This window comes from Tauraco erythrolophus, chromosome 11 (assembly GCF_009769465.1).
Source record: "Tauraco erythrolophus isolate bTauEry1 chromosome 11, bTauEry1.pri, whole genome shotgun sequence".
Taxonomy (NCBI): Eukaryota; Metazoa; Chordata; class Aves; order Musophagiformes; family Musophagidae; genus Tauraco; species Tauraco erythrolophus.
In genome coordinates this window covers 27575940-27597736 of record NC_141475.1, presented here as the reverse complement: position 1 = coordinate 27597736, position 21797 = coordinate 27575940, and the positions used below count along the sequence as shown (strand labels likewise).

The window sequence follows — 21797 nt, the reverse complement described above, 5'->3', positions numbered from 1 at the left end:
ATACCTGCGTTCCAAAGATGTTTGTGTTTTTTCAGAATACTAACTCTTTCCCTGAGGAAAAAAACAAAAGCAAACCCAAACATATTAAGAAAAGAAAACATCAAACTTTTCTTTTCCAAGGGGGAAGTCGAACAAATTGCAATGATGAAACCAAAAGGCCAGACTGAACACGATGAAGGCATGCTGGAATACTTAGAAGACTTAATAGGATCTGCACGACTAAAAGGTCCTATCCAAACTCTGTGTCGCAGGGTAGAGATTTTAAATGAACAAAGAGCAGAAAAGGTGAGTCCCAAAGTTTTGTTTGAATTATAAACAAAAAATATAAACTTGCAGTGTTTCATTATTGGATTTTTTAGAAAAATAGTTAGAATAAAGGCTTTGTTAAAGTTTGGTGCTTCTCTACAGAGTAGAAGGACAGAGAAATTTCGAGTTACATTTGTTACATCTGCTGTTTCCATTATAAAAGAAATGGATAGCCCACAACAGTTGCCCTTTTTAAACATTGATAATGCTGTTGACTTTCAATTCCGGAATGTTTGAACGCTTGGGTTGGAGTAGAGGATTTTGCCTGCTGAACACTCTTTGATCATATCTGCGTTCGTTAAATGCTTCTCAGACAGAACAGAGAAAGAGACTGTTGTTCTGTGGATACATCCAGATACGGCTTTTTCTCAGCCTTACTCCTGTTGCTGAATAGCAAATGGGAGAAGCAGCAGGGAAACCTTCCGTGTGCTAAGAAAAGGAAAGAGGAAGTCGGAGCATTGGTGAGGTGATGCACATACGGCTGTATGAGGAGGCTTAAAAATACAGAAAATTTGTTGTGACAAGCTATGTAGATCTGTTGCAGAACTTGCTTTCATAACATTTATGCAGTGAGTTCTAAAAGTACTAAATAATATCAAAGTGGGTTTTTTTCTTTATTTGTGTCCTTGGTAAATCCTGATATGTTGCAGGCTTTTTTTAAAAGGCTGGGAAGGAAAACAAAAGACACGTAGCTGCAGGAATTAACTTAGAAAGGGCTAGTCAAAAGGTCGAAAATAACAAATGTGAACTGTCTATGTGTAACTCCTCTTTATTTCTCACCTACGTTTTCCTTGATGTGCCTGAGCTGTTCCTAGCATCTGTAGGATCCCTTTTTAGTTTTAAATTGCTGTTTAAATTGCCCTAAAAGGACAGTCTCTTCTGTGGAAATGGTGGTCTGTTATTTCAGAAAGCTTATAGAGCTCAATTACCGCACAGAGTTCATTGTTCAACGCCATCTCTCCAGAGGATACGTGTGTTCCAAAGGGTCTGGGGTTTTTCTCCTTATGTTTTTTTCTGCAGTACTAGCAGTAAAGTCAGCTCTGACTCTCTGATTTGTCTAGTTAAATAGAGTTAAAATGGTGGAGAGAGAAAAAGATGCCTTGGAAGCGGACAGGAATAAAGCCATTGAATTTCTTTGCTTGGAAAACAAAATTTGTAAAGAGAAGAATAGTATCTGTCAATACTACATGTAAGTACTTCTCCAGAGTTTTGATTTGGCTTTAACGTGGTGGTGGTGGTAAATGCTAGTTCCATATTTCTAATTAGAAATATTTTGCATTTCTTAACAGTCATACCAGTCCTTCAAAATTAGTTGCATACCATGTGGCTAGTGATTTTTTTTTTCTTGCAAATTATGAAACTAAAAATTTTTAAATAGTGAGAGAACGTTTTCATTAAAAGCTATTAAAAAACCAAACCCACAAAACAGTGACAAAACCAAACCAGTAACCTGCTTCCCAGCTTTTTACTAAGTAAAGTAGTCTGGAAAATTAGTCTCTTACAGTTTTATACCTAAATTGAGAAAGTAGATGACTTAAAGACCGTTTTTCATCTAAAGTGCGTAATTGTTAGATTTTTTTGATGTTTTGTATTAAATTGGCAAAGTTATTCAATAATGGATATTAGGATTTAATACTTAACCACTTAGTTACACTTACGATTTGCAATATATATTTGTTACGAATATTGGCTTTCTGGAAAAAATGGAGTTTGGGGTTTTTGTTTTTATTTTTTTCTTAGCTATGACCTAAAGAAACGGATAAATGATATAGAAATGCAGAAAGAAAAAATTAACAAACAAACAAAAGATATTAATGAGAAGAGTAGTAAACTTGCAGATGAAATGAAAACCAAGAATCAAGCTTTAAAAGAAGTTGAAAAGTAAGTATTTTGGGTATAGACTCGTAAACTAAGAGTGTACTGTGTTTTATGTGTTCTGCATATGTGGTGTTGGCAGGATTTTCAGAAAAAGCTGTGGTAGTTGCATCACCGGGGCAGGAACACCTGAGAAAGCAGATGTAGACAGTAGTTGCATGAGAAGATGATCAAACAAAGGGAGCACAGCTGGGTTTTTCAATAATTCTTCCACCAAAAACTTAAATTATCTGATGAGCTGAGTCTCTTGTGGTATATCTAAACATTCTCTGGCATGGATTAAATGATCTTTAGCACAAAAATAAATTTAGAAAAACTCTCATTGCTTTAATTTGGTTCTGCAGATTGCTTCTCTTGGAGAAATCTGGGTAATAGTCACAATTATGATAAAAAAAAGTCTGATTTTTGATGAATTTTAAAGTACATACTTTTTTTTATATTGACTGTACAAAAAATAATTGGGAGATTGTTTCAGGGTTTTAGATATATAATCATAATGCTTAGGTGCATGGATGTTAGGTATTTTTCTCTGGTTTCCTTATGAATCTTTTATGCATAAATTGTATTTCCCTAAAATTGATTTGTCTGTGTGCTAATCTTCAATCCAACTGCAATATTAACCTTCTCATTCTCTGAGATGATAGTAAATTATTTGAGAGATGCAAATAATAAATTCTATCCAAAAATTACATTTCTGAAAATATGTTTAATATTGCTGTGTTAGTTGATCTTTTTCTGATGAAACAGCACTTCCCCAGGGAAAATATTGTGATGTAGTAAGTATTGAATGTTGTTTTTCACAAAAACTGAGTAGTATTGGTTGAAATTATATATGCTTTCTTATTAAGCCAAGCTCTACTGACATTATTTTTATAGGGTATGAAATAGATGATTCTTTCTCTTTTTCCCCTTTAGGAAACTCAGTAAAATTACAAAGTTCGTAGAGGAAAACAAAGAAAAATTTACTCAGTTGGATTTGCAGGATGTTAAAGTAAGGGAAAATCTAAAACATGCCAAAAGCAAGGCTAAAAAACTGGAGAAGCAACTTCAAAAGGACAAAGAAAAGGTAGCGTGAACTGCAACTTGATTTACCTAATTGGTTGCTCGAGATGAGAACATCTTTGTGCAGCTGGGATAAAATAGCAATTTGTGCTTTGTGTAACAACAAGATGGAAAAATATGTTTTAAAATTTTTTAATCAGGTATTTTATGTCATTTAGATCAGCTAGGGATTTCGTTTGCAAATCACTTGTTGAAGTGATTCAAGTGAAGCCTTGAGTTTTCAGGTGTAAAGCTGTGTTCTTTCACTGCTATAGCTTGCTTCTCTCTGGATGGGCTCTACAACCAAACAAACCTTCCAAAGAAAATCCTGGCCTCCTGCTAGAGCCCCAGCGCATCTTATCCCACAAAAACCCGTCAGCTGTGTTAGACCTTAAGCTTCCGTTGTCTTCCACGTAGCCCTTGAAAGGCAGGTCTTAAAGATGAGGCAAAACTGTTCTGTTTCAGCGGGAGAGGGAGTTAAAAGGCTTTTCCTTGTGTAGGTAGAGCAGCTGAAAAAGGTGCCTTCCAGCAGTGAAAAAGCCATCCGTGAAGCAACATCGAAGAAAGAGCTTCTGGAAAAGACGAAAGAGAAGGAAGAAGAACGACTCAAGCAGGTTATGGATAGCCTTAAGGAAGAAACACAGGGACTTCAGGAAGAAAAGGAGGTTTGAACTGTTTTGGCTTAGTGTGCTGACTTGGTGTATCTAGCTTTTACACTGATGAAGGAAACAGGCACAAAGTAGCTGTAAAATGCTGGTTTAGATGACAAAAACACTGTTTCATGTGCAATGGAACCAAACTGGGAAATCAATTTTGAATTTAAAATCGGAGCTAGATCGTTCTCAATAAGTTACTTGCTTTTTGATCATGTGTCATTAAGTAGATCATTCATGCATCTATATTAAATAATTCTACACTTCCATTATTTGAACACACTTTAATTTTCTCCCATCAAAGTGTTTAAGCCAATATGTTGCTTAAATAAATAAACAACTTTTGAAACGGTACGTTCCAAGTCTTTCACACAGCTGTAATCTGTCTTTGAATTAACAGACAACTACTGTAACACTTGGTTATTGTTGTCGATATTAGTTGTCCAGTCTTTAAGCACCTGGAGGCAGGGAATTTATCTTGGAAATTTGGGGAGTTATTTTCTGCACTTGAAAACATAGTTTCTCCATTTGATCTGTAATTCAGCACAATGTGTGTGTGTGCAGGGCTTCTCTCAGCTTCTTTAGGTTGAGAAAATGATACAAAGCTATTATGGAAGTGTTCTGTGATAATTCCCTGATGTTCTTTATAATTATGAAAAATGCCTTATTTCATTTCCATACAGAATATGTTAATAAATTAAGGAATACTAGTTCTGGATAACATAACTCTCTCCTGCTGACAGCAGAGCTAGTAAAAGAACACTGTTGCCTGTTTCCTCTTTTCCTTTCACGCAGTGTGACTGGTGTAATAAATCCCACAGTTGTCTAGTTTCCCTTGTAACATTGTCCCTTTTTGCAGAGCAAAGAGAAGGAGCTGATGGAGTTGAGCAAAGCAGTGAATGAAGCACGTTCAAACATGGATGTGGCCCAGTCAGAGCTGGATATTTATCTCAGCCGTCATAACACTGCTGTGGCTCAGGTGAACCAGGTGAAGGAGGCTCTGGTGGCTGCTTCAGCGACTCTCAAGGAAAGGAAAGCTGCCATCAAAGATATCGATATACAATTACCTCGAGCTGAGCAGGAGCTGAAGGAGGTGAGGCTCGACTTTCCTACAGAATTTCCTTGAGTTACAGCACAATGCTGCAACACACAAACCAAAGTTCCACTCTTCTTCATGTTCTGTTGTGAACACAAAAGAAAAAGCATCTCCAGTAAAATAACATTTAAAAACTGCATTCTAATACTTAGTTAACCAGTGAAGTGTTTGATTTCAGACTTATTTTGGGTTAAGCAAATGTTAACATTAAGCACTGAAATTAAACCCTAGATATACCTGTAAGGGAATCAGTTTAAATATCATAAAACATGTTAAAATAAATAAATGGCTGTGTTTCAGAGCCTCCTTTGAATTTCATTTCTTACTCCTCTCTCGGCCCTCAAAGAAAGAAAAATTTCATTACCTTGCCCTAAACCTGATCAACGAATTCGTAAAGCTGTTGTATTTGTATGGAAGCGTACTAAATAAATACTACCTGGAGTGTATCCAAATACCAGCCTTTCTTCTGATAAATGTTTGCTACTTTTGCTCGCAGTGGTTGGTGTCATTGCTTACTCAGTCATGAATCCAAGACTCCCTGAATACAGGAGTTGTCATGAGGCTAAGATAACATCTTTCTTTTAACCATCAGAAAGAGAAGGAGCTGGAGAAGCTGAGAAGAGAAGAATCAGGTGCCAAGAACCTCGTTCGAAATCTCCGTCAAAAAGTAGAAGAAGCCAAAAGTTCTTTAGCACAAAGTCGCAGTCGAGGAAAAGTGCTCGAGGCTCTGCTTCAGCAGAAGAAATCTGGAAACATCCGTGGGCTGTACGGCAGACTGGTGAGTTTTAAAAGGCTGTTTTAGTTTTAAGCTTTATAGGAGCAGAGCGTTGTTTCTGTGGTCGAGTGAAAGGTCGAATTCTTCGCTTCTCTGGTGCTGTTAATGAGGGCAGCAGAGTTGCAGATCCTGTGGGCTTGCTCTGAATTAAGGAGAAGATTGCTGAGGTGCCTCTGCTCGGCACTGAGGACAGGCAGTGGCTGTGAGAAAGCTTTTTAAGCTACATCAGTTAGCTGCAGCCTCGACGGGAATGTGCTCCAGCAAAGAAAACTAACGATGCCTTGTGGCCTGTCCGTGTGCTGGTCCTGCCTGTGCTGCTGTGTTGGGCCGTGAGACGGCCGTGATGGTGCTCATTCCTTCGAGCATTAGGAACATCCGTGCTGGAGAAGTGTCAGGAGGGAATGCTTTTTACCTTCTGGTGCCACAGAAGGTACGGCCCATCCGTAACCTCACACTTGGTAGAACTGCCATGAAACATAAAAAGACATCTTACAACTTGTATGTCACTTAATGTGGAACTTAAAAAACCATCCTACAACTTGTGTGTAACTTAATGTGAAACTGAACAAGGATTTTTTTGCTTCCAAATGTATAAAATTTGGTGATGTTTATGCGGATTGCTTCATCTTATTTTACTTGCAAACATGTCGAATCAAAAAGGGCAATATTGTTGTTTCAGACAAGCAAGGAAAGCTCTGCCGTAGCAAAACATGGAATGTGTTATCAGTTCTTTCCCAGCAGTGTTGATTTGAAGTTCTGAACGTTTGCAGCTGCAGTTGAGTTCTGTGTTTCTATTTTTTTTTAACTAGCACTGAACAATACATGCTTATCAGTTTAAATATAAAAGTGCTATTTTTGTATTTTGCAATTTTCTCTTTTTTTCCCACCTGCTCGTCCAAGAAGTTCTCTCTGCTTCAGCAAAATCAGTTTATTTAGTCTATGTATGTTTAAAAAGCATGTGTGTAGCTGTATTAAAAAAGGATAAAGTTCAAACAGCAGCAGACCACTGTCTAGTACATGTATTTTGTCTCATGCTCTGTTATCACCTGCCACAGAGAGGAGTGTGAGGTCAATCTGTTCTTGAATAACTCGGTCTGCAGATATCCAAGAGTTTTTCAAAGGTGATGAAGACCCTGTACCTGTTTTCCAGGGCAGGGTGTGACTTACTGGGTTCTACCCGGCGGAGCAGTGGTGGAACAGTACACAGAACACCCTAAATGATTTCGTTAGGCCAGGCTGCCTCACTAAAATGCTGGCATACAAAACATATCGTTTGTCTTCAGAAAATCAATCAGTGCCACCACGTTGCTCTGCCAGAAGTACCACTTTTGAAGCTCTAAGTCTATGGGTTTCTGCTATGGAAACAAGTACGTTAGAAATACATAAATAGTAGCGTGCAGGAGAAGACAGGTGTGGTATTATTTTAAAAATTCTAATTAAGGTTTAAGTTCTTTCACAGAAAATCGCTTTATAGCTTCTCATCTCGTTTTACTTTATGTAAAGTTGTTGTCATTTATTTGTTAATACCAAGACAAAACGTTGACACCGAGCTATCAGTGTGCTTCTGCCTCCCCCCCTCAATGATTAGGGAGACGTGGGAGCTATCCATGAAAAGTACGATGTTGCTATTTCGTCCTGCTGTGGTGCCTTAGACAACATTGTTGTTGATACCATCGATACTGCCCAGCAATGTGTGAATTTCTTAAAGGCGAGCGGGATTGGAGTTGCCACGTTTATAGCGCTGGACAAGGTAAGTGGTCGCACTTCAGGAAAACAAGTTCTTGATTGTGGAACGTGTTCACGTGCATGTGTGTAAATATGTATTTTATATTAATATATTACACTGTATGATTATTAAGATGGGTAAGGCTAAAACATAAAACGTTTTAATAGGCTGCTGGTACCTCAGAATATTCTATTAGCAAATTATAATGTTTTCTTACAGAGAATTACAAGGCTTTTTAGACCCCTGTGTGTGTACAACAAAAGTTGGGTGTGTCTCTTGTACTTTTATATTTAGGGGTTTTTTTTAACAAATTAGCGAACTTAATCATCCAAGTAATCTAGTAACTGTAACTGGAAGAGACCAATGAGTTATCAGTGAGTTTTTATAATTATCCTGGAAGTAGAGATCTCCAAGGAAGGAAGCTTTACTGTTAATTGCAGTACAATTGCAACAATTAATTAATTAATTAAACAATTAATTAATTGCAAGCCTTAACATACCTTAGAACAATGAAACGACCTCATCATTTACCCTAAGGAATCGCTCATTCGTTTATTTACTTTTTGGATGTAGATGGCTGTATGGGAGAAAAAAATGGAAAAAATCCCAACTCCTGAAAATACTCCTCGGTTGTTTGATCTGGTGAAGGTAGAAGATGAGACGGTTCGCCCGGCTTTTTACTTCGCGTTACGTGATACTCTAGTCACCAACAACTTGGAAGACGCCACCCGAGTAGCATTCCAGAAGGACAGGAGGTGGAGGGTGGTAACACTGCAAGGACAAATCATCGAGCAGTCAGGTGTGTAAGTGCAGACCTGCAGTCGCATCTCAGGCACTTCATAGGTGATGTCTAAGCACGGTTATCTCGCCAACTTCTTTCTGTCTCTCCCACCTTAGGAACAATGACCGGTGGTGGAGATAAAGTAATGAAGGGCAGAATGGGTTCCTCAGTCGTCATGGATGTTTCAGAAGAAGAGGTTAGTAGGTCATCTTAATTAAAAGTGGAATTTCATTGTATTCATTAATGTTTATAAATATGTAAAGGGTGACTGTCATGAGGATGGAGCCAGGCTCTTCTCAGTGGCATCCAATGATAGGACAAGGGGAAATGGATATAAGCTGGAACACAGGAGGTTCCACTTAAACGTGAGGAAGAACTTCTTCCCAGTTAAGGGTAACAGAACACTGGAACAGGCTGCCCAGAGAGGCTGTGGAGTCTCCTTCTCTGGAGATGTTCCAAACCCGCCTGGATGCGTTCGTGCGTGATCTGATCTAGGCAGTCCTGCTCAGGCAGGGGGATTGGACTAGATGATCCTTTGAGGTCCCTTCCAATCCCTGACATTCTGGGATTCTGTGATGTTCACTGCTTATGTTTTAGCAGTTCATACACACGTGCCATGTCCTTTTCCATCAGCGTGAGTAGTGAACCATCTGTGATGAAACACACGTTAACGATGACTTACCAAGCTCGCGTTCACAAGGTTAGCGTAGGTTGCTAGATAAATTATAATTGATCTTCTCAGCAGTCAGCCTCTGTACTCTGTCCTGCTGCAGCAAATTTTCAAGTTTTTACTCCACTTTCTTGTGTTTCAAGAGATCACAGGCCGTCGAGAACATGAATGAGATCTTGCTTTGTTGTGTAGTGGCGACACCAGGCAAATGATCATATCTTGGTTTTGTGCAGGTCAATAAAATGGAGTCTCAACTGCAGAAGGATTCTAAAAGAGCAGTACAGTACGAAGAAGAGAAATTACAGCTTGAAGAAGCCATAAGAAAATTGCACCAAGATGTTCGGGAAATGAGAAATACTTTAGAAAAGTACACAGCAAGTATCCAGGTGAACAAGTTTATTACTTAGGGAATATCTGGTTTCTCCATGAGTGGGCAGGGGGATAACTTCTCAGCCTCAGTTTAACATAATCGTTGTTAGTATCGAGGATCTTTTTAAAGTACAGGATTCTAACACAGTTGTGTTTTCTGTAGGGTCTATCTGAACAAGAAATTCATCTAAAAAAACAAGTTAAGGAACTTGAAGCAAACGTCATTGCTGCTGCTCCGGACAAAAACAAACAGAAGGAGTTGGAAAAAGTCCTTACTAGTTACAAAAAAGGTATGTTTTGTGGAGAGGGGATTATAGATAAAAATTGTATATAGATAGTCACGTGCATTTACTAGTACAGCAATGAGTGGTTACAGCTTTGTTCTTTCAGATTACCAGTGTGATACCATATCTTGGTTTGAAACCTCTTTTCTCATAAGGGGGGGATAAAAGGGACTTCTGGAGATTAGAGGATGAAAACCTGGTTTTTGTGCAATTGCTCAAGTTCATGTTTCAGTCAAGCTAAAGTAAACATTAGAGATTTTTTGTTTGTTTGTTTATTTGGGTAGACTTTTATGGCTGTATTACATGGAGATTCACAAGGAAACTTAGTTTAATTAGGAATAAGAATTGTTAATGTGGAGGGTCATGATATTAAAATCAAGTAAAGGCTTTTGCTGTGCTCTAACTGGACTGTTAAATGATACTTTTAAAGAGTATGCTGTGTTCTGTTGTGGGCACACTGTACCCCAGTTCTTTTTGTGGCAGATGTTTACTCTGAGAACTTGAACAAGAGTTTCTCTGAAGTAATTGGTGGCTGAGTGAAGTAAACCTTGACTGCTGCTTTGTATTTCCTGCTCAGGGAATAATACGAGCAAAGTAAAACGTGGTTCCCTTCCCCCTCAATTCTGCTTTCGTAGCATTTTAGGAAAGAGAACACATACTAGTATGGATTCCCTCCATGCCTCTTTTGAATAGTAGAGCATCGAGAGATTAGGAATGCCTTGCTTCCTCAATGACACAAAGGTTTGATTTTATAAGGATCTTCTCCAGCATTTCTGACAGGTAATGGAGACACACAAGCCTTTGCTCTCCTCTGGAGAGATGACTGCCTTCCAGTTTTCAAGTCTTTGCTTTACCCGTTCTGTCCCCGAAAGGAAATTACACATCTGTAGCAAACTTCGTGTGGGATGTTTGGTTTGTTTTGCACTTAGGTGGTTTGGTTTTTGAAAGCTTTTCAACTTAAGATGGTTTTGCTGAGATTTAAGTATAAGCTAAACAAGGAAACTAATCTACCTTGGAGGCAGAGTAGGCTGTCTTTTTTATTCAGCACATGTAGTAACTATGTAGTAACACCAGCTACTCGGTTAGTGGCCAGTTCTTACAGTTTAACCCCTTCTGAGCGTTTTCCCATTAAATAAATGCAAAGAATGATCTTGGAATAGCTTCTTCTGTACCATTTCATGTATTTAGGTACTCTATATACATTAAGTAATCCAATACATTTTTCACAGTATAAAGAAAGACTTCTCGACATGGCAATACCTACCACTTAAATCTCGATGCCTTGCAGCAGTCCGGCGTTCCTAGCGACAGTGTAATGACTTCAGCTTGATTTTCCTTATCAACAGATTACGACTGTGTGGCTGAGAAAGCTGGGAAGCTAGAAAGAGAAGTGAAACGGTTACATAACCTCATCATCGAGATCAATAACAGCAAACTGAAAGCGCAGCAAGACAAACTCGACCAGATCAACAAAGAAATAGACGAATGGATGTCAGCTGTAACGAAAGCCCAGGTGGCAATGAGGACAGCAGACAGGTACGGTGGACAGCGGTGTGCAAAGCTGTAGACTCTGGTTGTGTGTTGTTGGGATTCGTGTTTGGGACAGTCAGGCCTTTCTGGGGGGTTTTGGCAGGCACGGGGAGATGGCTTTCACCTCTCGATGGCTAGAGGAAAACTGGAGGGAGAAGGTCGTCACCTTTTTCTCTGACCTGATTTACCTCAAACCGAGACTGGTTCTTAATTAAGAACCATAATCTTTGTTAATTAGTGTGATTTACCGGCAAAGGATCAGAGACCTGGAGAGCTTAGTGAAACCTGGCCAGGGAGAGTGGTGTCAGCCTTCAGGGAGCTGGAGCTGTTGACATCAGTGCCTGCAGGACATTTGCTTGGTTTAAGTAGTCTCCACAGCTAAAGATCCACGCTTACACTCTTAATTTTCAGTTGCATGTCTAATACTACGTGTTGCTTGTGTCGAGGAGGTAAAGGGAAGTAAATATTTTTTGTTTCTAACAGGAAGTTTAAAAGTCACGTTTAATTGTTCTGCTGCTATTTGCCTATCACTAAAACGCAATCTTTCAGGATAAAGATTCAAAACAGCACTTCACTACCATGTAGTGGAGCACTCCAGATCTGAAGGGACCAGTTTTATTCTGAGGCATGTCAGAAAATAAAATGTGATCTATTTTTTTATGTTAGCTTAACAATACATAATGAATGCTTGGAAGAAATGTCAAAACTGTCTCTGAAAGAACAAATGCAGTCACTTTGAGCCCTGTTTACTTTATGTTTAAGGAAAACAACTTTGTTTTACTTGGATATCTCAGGAGCATGAGAGTTCACGCATAAATCAGCACTTCCTACTTGGTTGTCAATGGCTATGGAACAATCTTTAACATCAGATTGTGTTTCTAGATTATCTTACGTCATATTTGCACTCATGTGAGGTATACAAATGTCTCTGTGCCCATTTCAGAAACCTGAAAAAATCTGAAGAGTCTGTTCTTCGCACAGAGAAGGAAATTGAAGATAATGAGAAAGAAATTAAAGACTTAACAGAAGAGCTGACCACGCTGGAAGAGAAAGCTGCTGAGGTCATCAATGACTGCAGGCAAGCTGAAGTAAGTGTCGTGCTAACTCAGTATATTTCTTCCTAGAGGATGCACTCTGTGAAATAAATTCCAAATAATAGTTGTTGTCTCAGTTGTCCTAATGGCTGATGTCTGTTAGCCTTCTTCCTTGGATGTTCCAGGCAGGCCTAGCAAGGATTTATTAAAAAAAAAAAAAAAAACAAAAAACACAAAACTGCCTTACCATTTAAGTCTCAGGCTTGACAACGCTGGTCTAAAGTATTTTTTTTCTCAGTTACTTTGCTACTTGTCCTCCAAAAATTCACACAGGGATAAAATGGCGAAGAATGTTCTTTTCTGTGTCCAGCAATATATTGTGTGGGTTCATACAAAATTAGTGATTTTGATTAATCGTTAATCAAAGTTGACTTTGAAATGCAGATGCTGGGGGGTGTGGAAATAGGCTAAAACAGTCCTAGTAAGTGGTCTGGTCCTCAGATAAAATCAGGAGGATGAATTATATCCTTGTTGTATGCTAGTTGTATCCTTCTGTTCTGTTCTTGTGCAAAATTTATTGTACAGCTGCAGTGTGACATTCCACAATGGTCAGGGAATGGGAATGCTCTAGGGGTTTTTTTATATAACTTGGAAATAGGTCTTGACCCAATTTTTTGAAGCTAAGAAAACACTTTAACCGCTTCCCCAAAATAAATTATTGTTTTTGAAACTCTTGTTTAAAATTAGATTTTATCCAGTTGTGTGGGACTTTGGTTTCCCATCTAGATTTACGTATGAGAGAGAGAGACAAAGCAACCAGCAGAGCTGAAGTTCTTCCAAATAAAGCTGTTTCTTTGAGACTGGCTCTAAAACTGCCTTTTAGCTAAAAACATCTGAGTGTAGAAATTGTTTAATGAACTATAAATTGGAATGAAACTATAAACTACAGCATATTTTCAGTCATTCCAGAATTTGGGGACCAGGTCAATCTAAATATAAGGATATGTATTCGTTTACATCCACACTTAGGATTGTGGAGAGTAAGCACTGGGAATAATATGGCGAAAATAAATCTATAACCTGAGAAAGTGGAAATGTTTTTGTAGGCAACTGATTAAGGCACGGTTTTTGGTCATTTCTGCTTAGGAAGCATTGCCAGGAGTTCACAAGGAGCATCACAATTTACTCCAGGAGATGAAAACTATTCAGGATGATGAGCATGCACTTCAAAAGGAAGCTCTTAATATTAAGCTGAAAATGGAACAAATCGATAGTCATATTTCTGCACACCGGACAAAGGTTAAATACTGGCAAAAAGAGGTAGGGAAATGGTTTGAACTGTCTCAAAAGATGAACATGTTAACATGTAGTTAGAGAACAGGTAATTTGGGAGAAAATTAACATTCACATCGCAGTTTATTGGTGTTTACGCTGTAAAAAACAACTCTAAAAAAGATGACCTTCCCCTCTTTTACTTTCTGGTTTGCAGCCAAGGGTCTGGGTGAGTTATGAATTAAATGGTTTAGCTTCTAACTTTTCAAGGTCTTTCTACTTATGAATGGTAGAATGACTGACCTAACACTTCCTAAGAGTAATTAGCAGCAACAAGAGAAAAATAAACGGTGACCAGGAGACTTTTTGTGCCTGCGTATCCTCTCTGTACGTATTTAAAAATGTTTTAAGGGTCGGCACACTCAGGTGAGAGGAGCAAGGAGGAGTAAGATGTCAGTAACTAGAACTCAAGTTGTGTGTAGCTGCATTCAGTGCCGTGCCCACTAAGCTGTTCTTTACAAAACGGCCAGGTCTTTCCCTGGAGAGTATTCCACCCAAAACTTGTGGTCCCTTTGGCACATCAAATTGCCTTTCCCTAATTGGGCCAGCAGGAATTCCTTGGGGCCAGGAGGAAACTCTGCTCCTCAGATTGCTGCTTGAACCAGCTCATGGAATAAATCGGAGCCAGTGGGAGCAAGGAGTTGCAAACCCTGTGCTACTACAGGTAGCTGCTCAGAGTCGGAGTTGTACCTGAGCAGGAGTGCTGGCAGCCTTCTCGCAGGCGAACACACCAACAGCTTTACACAGACCCCATTTCTGACCGTGTGTCCTCAAACTGCTCTAGTGCTGGACAAACCAGGTGTGAGCAACCTCTGACCTTTGGCGTGTTAATGTCAGGTGTCTCTGATAGCTTTGGGAAGGGCTTTTACTTCTTTTGGAAACAATTCTGCAGGGAATCCTGACCTTTTCTGGCCTGTAGTTGAGTCAAGCCAACAAAAGGTAATGCTGAGGGTTGGTCTTGCTCTGGTTTTCCCGGTTTATGGAAACGGCAAGAACCAGGTGTATGCCTAGGGAGGTGTTCCCACAGCAAAGCCCGTGAGGTGCCTGGAGATTCTACAGTTACATTGTCTTGATCCTGTATGTCCTTTCTACCTCATGTTTAAACCTTTAGTAGAGGCAGGGATCTGGACCAGCAGCGATCTTACAGGGCAGGGTGCCCCTTACACCCTCGTTAATGTGAGGATAACGGGGGCAGCTGCCCAGCAAGCAAAGCTGCTGTCAGAAACATCTCAGTCCTGGACATGCAAAGAGTTAAGTGTATAGTTGTGAAGTCCCATGGCATCAGCAGAGGCGATTTCTTCATTATCAGCTGCTGCTCCTATGGCACAGCTTTGTAAGAATGATGAATATAATTTTCAGGAACAGAATAATAGGAGAGAAGGATATTTGTTGTCTTTTTTGCATCTTAGTTTTAAAGGGAGTTATGTGAAGAATCCTTGAATGTTTTGAGATCGAAAGGTTCACCATGTACTAATAAAGAAAAAGTTTGTTTTAGAAACGTGTTCGTGTGATAACTAATGTGAGCTTTAAAGATTGCTAGTAACTGGTTTTGAATTTTAGATATCAAAATTGTCACTGCACCCCATAGAAGATAAACCTTCCGAAGAACTTCCAGTACTAAGTGAAGAAGAGCTTGAGGCTCTCAAGAATCCGGACGTTATCACTAACCAGATAGCTCTGCTGGAAGCCCAGTGTCATGAAATGAAACCCAACCTCGGGGCTATCGCAGAGTACAGGAAGAAGGTAAGGTGGTTACTGTGGTGTGGGGCTCGTCGTTGGATACGCGGTGCCTGGGGGTGCAATGACAGCTTCATGGTTTCCCAGTAATGAATCCATGCAGAGTTCGTGTCGCGGCGTCGGAAGCACGGAGGGAACCTTCAGCTGTGCGTTTTTCTTCGGGTGGCTGCTCAAATGGATCCTCAAAAACACGTTTGTTATCCAGGTGGCAACAGAAAGCACCTTGTTTGTGGGCAGAGCAGGGAAGGTGGCCCTGTTCCTCAGGTCCTTTCTGTTGGAAACTGAAATGGAACCCTCGAGTTTTCCCTTTCTCCGCTGCAGGCTCTGCTGTTGCCAACATATTCCTTTTTCTCCTGAATATTTGCTAGCTCGTGCTTAGCTAAGTGTGACAGTTGTACCCAGGAGCTTCCATACACCTTTTGTACTGGAAACCACAGAAGGCAGGTGAAGACAACTTTCTCCTGTGACAGTGTGTTTGTTTAGAGTCAGCTCGTCTTGACAGTCTAGACAGAGGCACAGCAATACCAGGATTTCCTTCTCCTCACAGCACTCACTTCTGTAACATTGGACTATTCAAGAGATTTATTTTTTTTTTTTTTTTTACTTTTAATGCAGGTTTTCCAGTATAGAGAGATCAGCATCACCAAGTATAGACATGAGAGAAAAAAGAGATACTTTGGGTTTGTTCTTTTGTTTCAAGGCTGTTAGCCATTCTGGAAAAAAGGAATTGTCATGTGGTCGGAAAAACGCTTTAAAATCTAAATTAAGGAGACAGTTTCTGTAACTGTCCTTCTGTTTTTTTCCTGCAGGAAGAGCTGTACTTGAAACGTGTGGCAGAACTGGATGACATTACCAATGAGCGAGACAGCTTCAGGCAAGCTTTTGAAGACCTTAGGAAACAAAGACTGAACGAATTTATGGCAGGATTTAATGTAATAACAAATAAACTGAAGGAAAACTACCAGATGCTTACTTTGGGAGGCGATGCTGAACTAGAGCTTGTGGATAGTCTGGATCCCTTCTCTGAGGGCATCATGTTTAGGTTTGTCAAAACACTGTGTTATTGCTGTAATTCTTAATTATTGTATTCCTTTTTCAACCTGCTTTTTAAGAAAATATTCATGTCATGGATCATCAGCTATCCAAGGCAGTCCTCCCTCTTGGCAAACATTGGCAAGATACTGACAGAAGCTACAGCTTCATGGCATTGGGTAATGGAGATTCGTCTCTCCTGGAGAAATCAGTGACTAACAGCAGTTAGGAACCTTTGGCTTTGGTGAAGCAGTTTCTCATTGTTTCTGCATTCCCAAATCATTTCATTCTGCCTGGGGAATGGTGTCAAGTCACATCAGTAACCAGAGGTGGTTGTGTCATAAGTGGGCCTAGGAGTATATTCGTTATGTCAAGAGTAGAAAAAAGATAATTAAATAGCAGTTCCCAAGTGTTAGAGTTGCTACAGGGAGTTGAGTTCATCCATGGCTTTGTGTCTGCGTCTTCTGAGAATTCCCTCCTGTCCCATGACTTGCTTTTCCCCACGACGTGTTTATTCCAATCATGAGCAGAAATAAGTTGCAAACTCCAATTTGTTTCAGCGTTCGGCCTCCGAAGAAAAGTTGGAAGAAGATATTTAACTTGTCAGGAGGAGAGAAGACTCTGAGTTCCCTGGCTCTAGTTTTTGCTCTTCACCACTACAAGCCGACGCCCCTGTACTTTATGGACGAGATCGACGCAGCCCTGGACTTCAAAAATGTGTCAATTGTAGCGTTTTACATATACGTAAGTATTTCATGGTAACGACTATAGTATCATTTTTTTAAGTGTTTACTTCTCTGCTGGAAAAGACAAAGTGGTAACACGGTTATGGCCAGATTTTTACATCCGGAATGCGAATTTTCAAATGGTTAAGTGGGAACTAAGCAGATTTCCAGAAAGGTGCTTAGAATGTTGCTTTCTGCGTATTTCTCCTAAGCTGCTAAGTGTGATGCCTTCCTGAAATGAGGCAACACGGAGGATTTCCAAGTTTCTTCCCTCTAAATCCCACTGTGTAGTTTCAAGGCTGTGTAAAGAGTGTTAGTTTGCCAAAGGTGCCACGTTTCCACGTATCCTTACTGCTACTGCTTCCCTTTTGAAATACACTTTCCCCAAAATAATCAGCTCTAGTCTGCTGAGGTACAGTAACTTATGTAGCTCTTGGAGATGTGTGCGTATATTCAAGCTCATGATTTGGTTCTTGGGTGCAGCCAGGGTTCCTTGGTTTTCTACCCCTGTCCCATTAACAGGAGCTGGTTTGCATAGGCTGCTTTAATAAGTCTCTTCATTAGTGTTTTTTTTTTTTCTTTCACGCTTTTAAAAAATTCTGTCATTACCATATCTGAGTCAAGCAAACATTTACAGTGCTGCAGTTCTGGTTGCTAATTTCAACGTAGAATTTTCTCAGAATTATCCAAAGTATAACCACCAGTTTTGGGAACACCCTAGGAGTGCCAAAGATTATGATTAGCTACTTAAAAATTAGGGAAATGCTTGAAAGATTCCTGCCTGCAACTATAAACTTTGCATCCACAATGCCTGTGTTTTCCCAAAGGAGGATCCAGTACCAAATCACACCTGGGTGGAGCAGAGAGTTTGCTTTCAACTGCAGCATAGACTTAACATTTAAATTTGAATCTTGACATAATTTAGCTTTTACATGCGAATTTATAGCTCAGTCTGTAGCTATAGCTCACATTTTGTACACAATTTCTGAGTTAGTCCTGTCCCAGGAGAAGAGATCCTGATTGATAACGAGCCACTTTTATTGCATCCAGCCTGAGCGTTTTATCCTCCTAAAACTGTGTGTGAAGATGAAAGGGGCGTACACGTCGTGTGTGCCCTGGGCTCCCTCACACGGAGACGGGTGGCCGCCCCTCGGCTTGCCTCGCGTGCCCTGCTCCGACCGCCTCAGCGCATCGCTGGGTACCAGGTCTCTGTCAGGGATGGACACCCTGCCCGTGCCACGGGCTGGATTTCACCCAGCCTTGCAATCCCATTCCCTTGGCACTCAGTCCTGATGGGATTTCTCCCAACACCTTGGTGTTGCCAGGCTGCACCCACTCCCCGGAGAAGTTCTGGTTTTCCTTTTTCCCAAGTTAAGATGCCCCTCTCCTCCTGCACTTCCCTCCCTTCTTGTGGCCTGACCCAGCCAGCTGGCAGGTCCTAGCAAGAACGGAGCCCGAGTTGTGCGTCTGCTTTGCTCCTCCTGCTCAGTGCTCTCCAGAGCCCCGTGGGACTGGGAGCACTGGGGAACTTCACACCACTGGCATCTAAAGGAGAAAGTTTGTTCTAAAGCACCACCAAATTTAGATATTCCGTTATCATCTTGTTCTGCCTCAGGGTGATGGGACAAGTGTTTGCCAGGGCTTGCCCTCGTTGGCAAAGAGCTTGTTTTCCCGTTCCCAGTGCATGGAACTGGGTTTGTTTTTTCATTTTAAGCTGTAACAATTCAGTAAAGCAACACCTGCCTCAGTAAGTCATGTGGAATTCATGTTAAAACTGTGGTGAATTGCAGTTCTGGGAAGAAATTACATGTTCAATCACATTCACTTGACTAGGTCATGTGAAAAATAAAAGGAGGAAACTCGTGCTTCCATTTGTGGGATGACAGAACTCCTTGCAGTGATGTATTCCTTACTTCCCAAAACCTGAACGTAGCAATCCTACAAGAACAGTGTTGTGAAATATGGTGGGCTAACACAAGTAACTTCTCTTTCAGGAGCAGACAAAAAACGCGCAGTTTATCATCATCTCCCTGCGGAACAACATGTTTGAGATCGCAGACAGATTAATTGGGATTTACAAGACTCACAACACCACCAAAAGCGTGGCAACCAACCCCAAAATTATTGCATCCAAAGGGCTGGCTGAACTCGACGCTCTGCGGTGCAGTACGGCTCAAAAATAGAGCAGAATAAACTTCTGTTCTTGTTGCTGCTGTTTTATCTAATATACTTCTGTATTTGAGATTTTTTTCTTTCACTTTTATCTGAACTTGTTAATAAAACCAGCCTCAATAAATTGCATTTTTGTAATTACACAGTCTATGTAGAGCTGTGTTGTGTTTTTTTTAAACTCAGTTCTGTCATTATTTCTCAAATGACGTACCTAGCTGCATTTCAATAGTCTGTGGGTCAGCTTTATGTCAATGCTTAGGCTCCACGTTTGGTTTTAAATGCCTCTTTTTTTACTGGATGTATTAAAGGAAGAAAATTGCTTTTAAATGTCATCTAAGCGTCCTGTAACGCTCTATGACAAGAGTTCCAGGAAGTAAAGTCAGCATCCAAATGCTTTACATGGATAGCAGAAGGATGCCGTAGGCCGTGCTGTGTGGTCTGGGCATCAGTTGCTTGTGGCCATTTTGTAATGAATTGGGTGGGTGTAGGGAGCTGCTCTTCCCTTATTTTCCTCTCCTCTCCTGCAGGGCCAGCTCCTCCCTCCCTCAGCCCCTGCCCACGGTGTACACCAGGTTTACTAACATGGTAATTACCACCTGCTCACTCCTACCATCATGTCCCAAAGGGCTGCGTTGTTCCCAGAGAACAGGCACGGTGACATCCATCCGTACCCTGCCCGTTGCTTACCTGGCTGTGACAGTTCTGTTTCCATCAGCATCTTGTCCCCGCTTCACTGTACAGGTTTTGCTTTGAATCCCATCTTTTCTGTGCTTTAGGAACTGAAATGGTGTGTTTTACTCCAGAAGTCAGGCCAGGATCTGGCCCACTTGCACTAGTACTGCCCCTCTGCTCTCGTGGCACCCCCCTGCAGTGCTGCGTTCAGCTCTGGGGTCCCCAACACAAGAAGGACATGGAGCTGCTGGAGCGGGTCCAGAGGAGGCCACAGAGATGATCCCAGGGCTGGAGCACCTCTGCTATGGAGACAGGCTGAGAGAGTTGGGGCTGTTCAGCCTGGAGAAGAGAAGGCTCCAGAAGACCTTCCAGCACCTTCCAGTGCCTAAAGGGGCTACAAGAAAGCTGGAGAGGGGCTTTTTACAAGGGCGTGTAGTGATAGGACATGGGGCAATGGCTTTAAACTGAAAGAGGAGAGATTTAGATTAGATCTAAGGAAGAAATTTTTCCCTCTGAGTGTGGTGAGACACTGGAACAGGCTGCCCAGAGAAGCTGTGGCTGCCCCATCCCTGGAAGTGTTCCAGGCCAGGTTGGATGAGGCTTTGGGCAACCTGGTGTAGTGGAGGGTGTCCCTGCCTGTGGTGGGGGGGGGTGGAACTGGATGATCTTTATGGTCCATTCCAGCCCAAACCATGCTGTGAAGCCGCAGCAGATGGGAGGGAAGCACAGTAACTGCTCAGCTTGCACTGACTGGGCCTTGGAATTTTTGCAGAAGTGCAAGAGGAGCTGCAGGGCAGGATAATCCCTGGGTAACTCGTTGGTGAGGGTGAGCAGGGAACAAAGTGGTGTTTTCACCTGAAGGAGACAATCCTGAGAGTAGTCACGCTGATCACGCTGTCAGAGGCCACCTCAGCATCTCAGCACCCTGCACTGCTCTTGGTGGACTGCCTGGGCAACTGGAAACTCGTCTCTTCCCTCACTGCATCTCTACACACTCCTTCAGACATCTCTAAAAAATAAAATATTTTTTTAAAATCTGAAACAATGCCTGCAGTAAGACTTACACTTCTAGAACAAAGTTTCAAAAGAGGACAGTTCAAAAGATGATAAAAAGCCCACCCTTGGTTTGACAGGGTACCAGACCTGCTCACACCTCAATTCAAATGCAGGAAAAATTTTATTTCTTGGAAAAAAGTTTCCATCTCTGTTACGTGAAGCTCGGCACAGAGGACTCGTGTCCAGCACAGCGGTGCCCTCGCCCTGCTGTTCGCCAACTCACTGCCAGAAAAATCAGTGAAACAGGTCTGTGGTGGGCAGCGTGAAACACCACAAAATCCGCACGGACCCACCTCGGGACACACCGTTCCAGAGAATCTCCCTAAAGTTCCTGCTGAAAAAAATCAAAAGCAGGGCAGTGGGAAGGGAACGCAGCTGCTCCATCTCCCCTATCCAGTCCAGCCCCATGCACCAGCTGCTGAGGACCACAGGAGGGTCTGTGCAGGAAGGAAATCCAGGCATTAGCCCATCTTACTGTAAGAATAGACTTTATTTGTATGCAAATTTATTAAAATATACAGTGCATTAAAAGGACAGGTACTACGTGTTTCAACCAGCAGGAAAGGCGTTTTACGAATTCCTGTAGTCTTGAAAACTCAAACTGTGTTACAAACTCTCCAAGTTTCTAAAAGCCAAGCCAGGACAGGAAGGTAAGACAAAAAAGAGCCTCATCTGGCAGCGGACAGACTCTGGAGAGACCCACATCCCAGTGACAGACACCCAGCAGGGCTCAAGCCAAAACCAATTCCAGATTTTGCTGGGTAATTAACTGGACAGCACTGACGCAGTCCCCGGACACACGGGACACCGTTTCACACCCTGACCAGAGGCACCCATGAGATCTACCTTTGGAACTCCAGAAGATAAGAAAACTTCCATAGGAATTCTCCACACCGCTCCGACCGCGCGGGCCAAGGCCAGCTCCACCCTC

General features: G+C 41.4%; 1 protein-coding gene across 1 annotated transcript in view; it reads left to right on the top strand.

Moving 5' to 3' along the window:
- SMC4 (structural maintenance of chromosomes 4) overlaps positions 1 to 19172 on the top strand; it is a 37364-nt gene extending 18192 nt beyond the window's left edge. The window contains exons 6-24 of the mRNA XM_086618111.1: positions 121 to 285; positions 1368 to 1495; positions 2047 to 2187; positions 3097 to 3247; positions 3723 to 3887; positions 4735 to 4968; positions 5564 to 5749; positions 7335 to 7496; positions 8046 to 8271; positions 8370 to 8449; positions 9157 to 9309; positions 9456 to 9582; positions 10923 to 11112; positions 12050 to 12194; positions 13287 to 13460; positions 15033 to 15215; positions 16019 to 16251; positions 16802 to 16985; positions 18961 to 19172. Of these exons, the coding sequence (XP_086474237.1) occupies positions 121 to 285; positions 1368 to 1495; positions 2047 to 2187; positions 3097 to 3247; positions 3723 to 3887; positions 4735 to 4968; positions 5564 to 5749; positions 7335 to 7496; positions 8046 to 8271; positions 8370 to 8449; positions 9157 to 9309; positions 9456 to 9582; positions 10923 to 11112; positions 12050 to 12194; positions 13287 to 13460; positions 15033 to 15215; positions 16019 to 16251; positions 16802 to 16985; positions 18961 to 19149 (3216 nt within the window). The 3' untranslated portion in view covers positions 19150 to 19172. The remainder of the gene's footprint in view (positions 1 to 120; positions 286 to 1367; positions 1496 to 2046; positions 2188 to 3096; positions 3248 to 3722; positions 3888 to 4734; positions 4969 to 5563; positions 5750 to 7334; positions 7497 to 8045; positions 8272 to 8369; positions 8450 to 9156; positions 9310 to 9455; positions 9583 to 10922; positions 11113 to 12049; positions 12195 to 13286; positions 13461 to 15032; positions 15216 to 16018; positions 16252 to 16801; positions 16986 to 18960) is intronic.
- The last annotated feature ends 2625 nt before the right edge of the window (positions 19173 to 21797 follow it).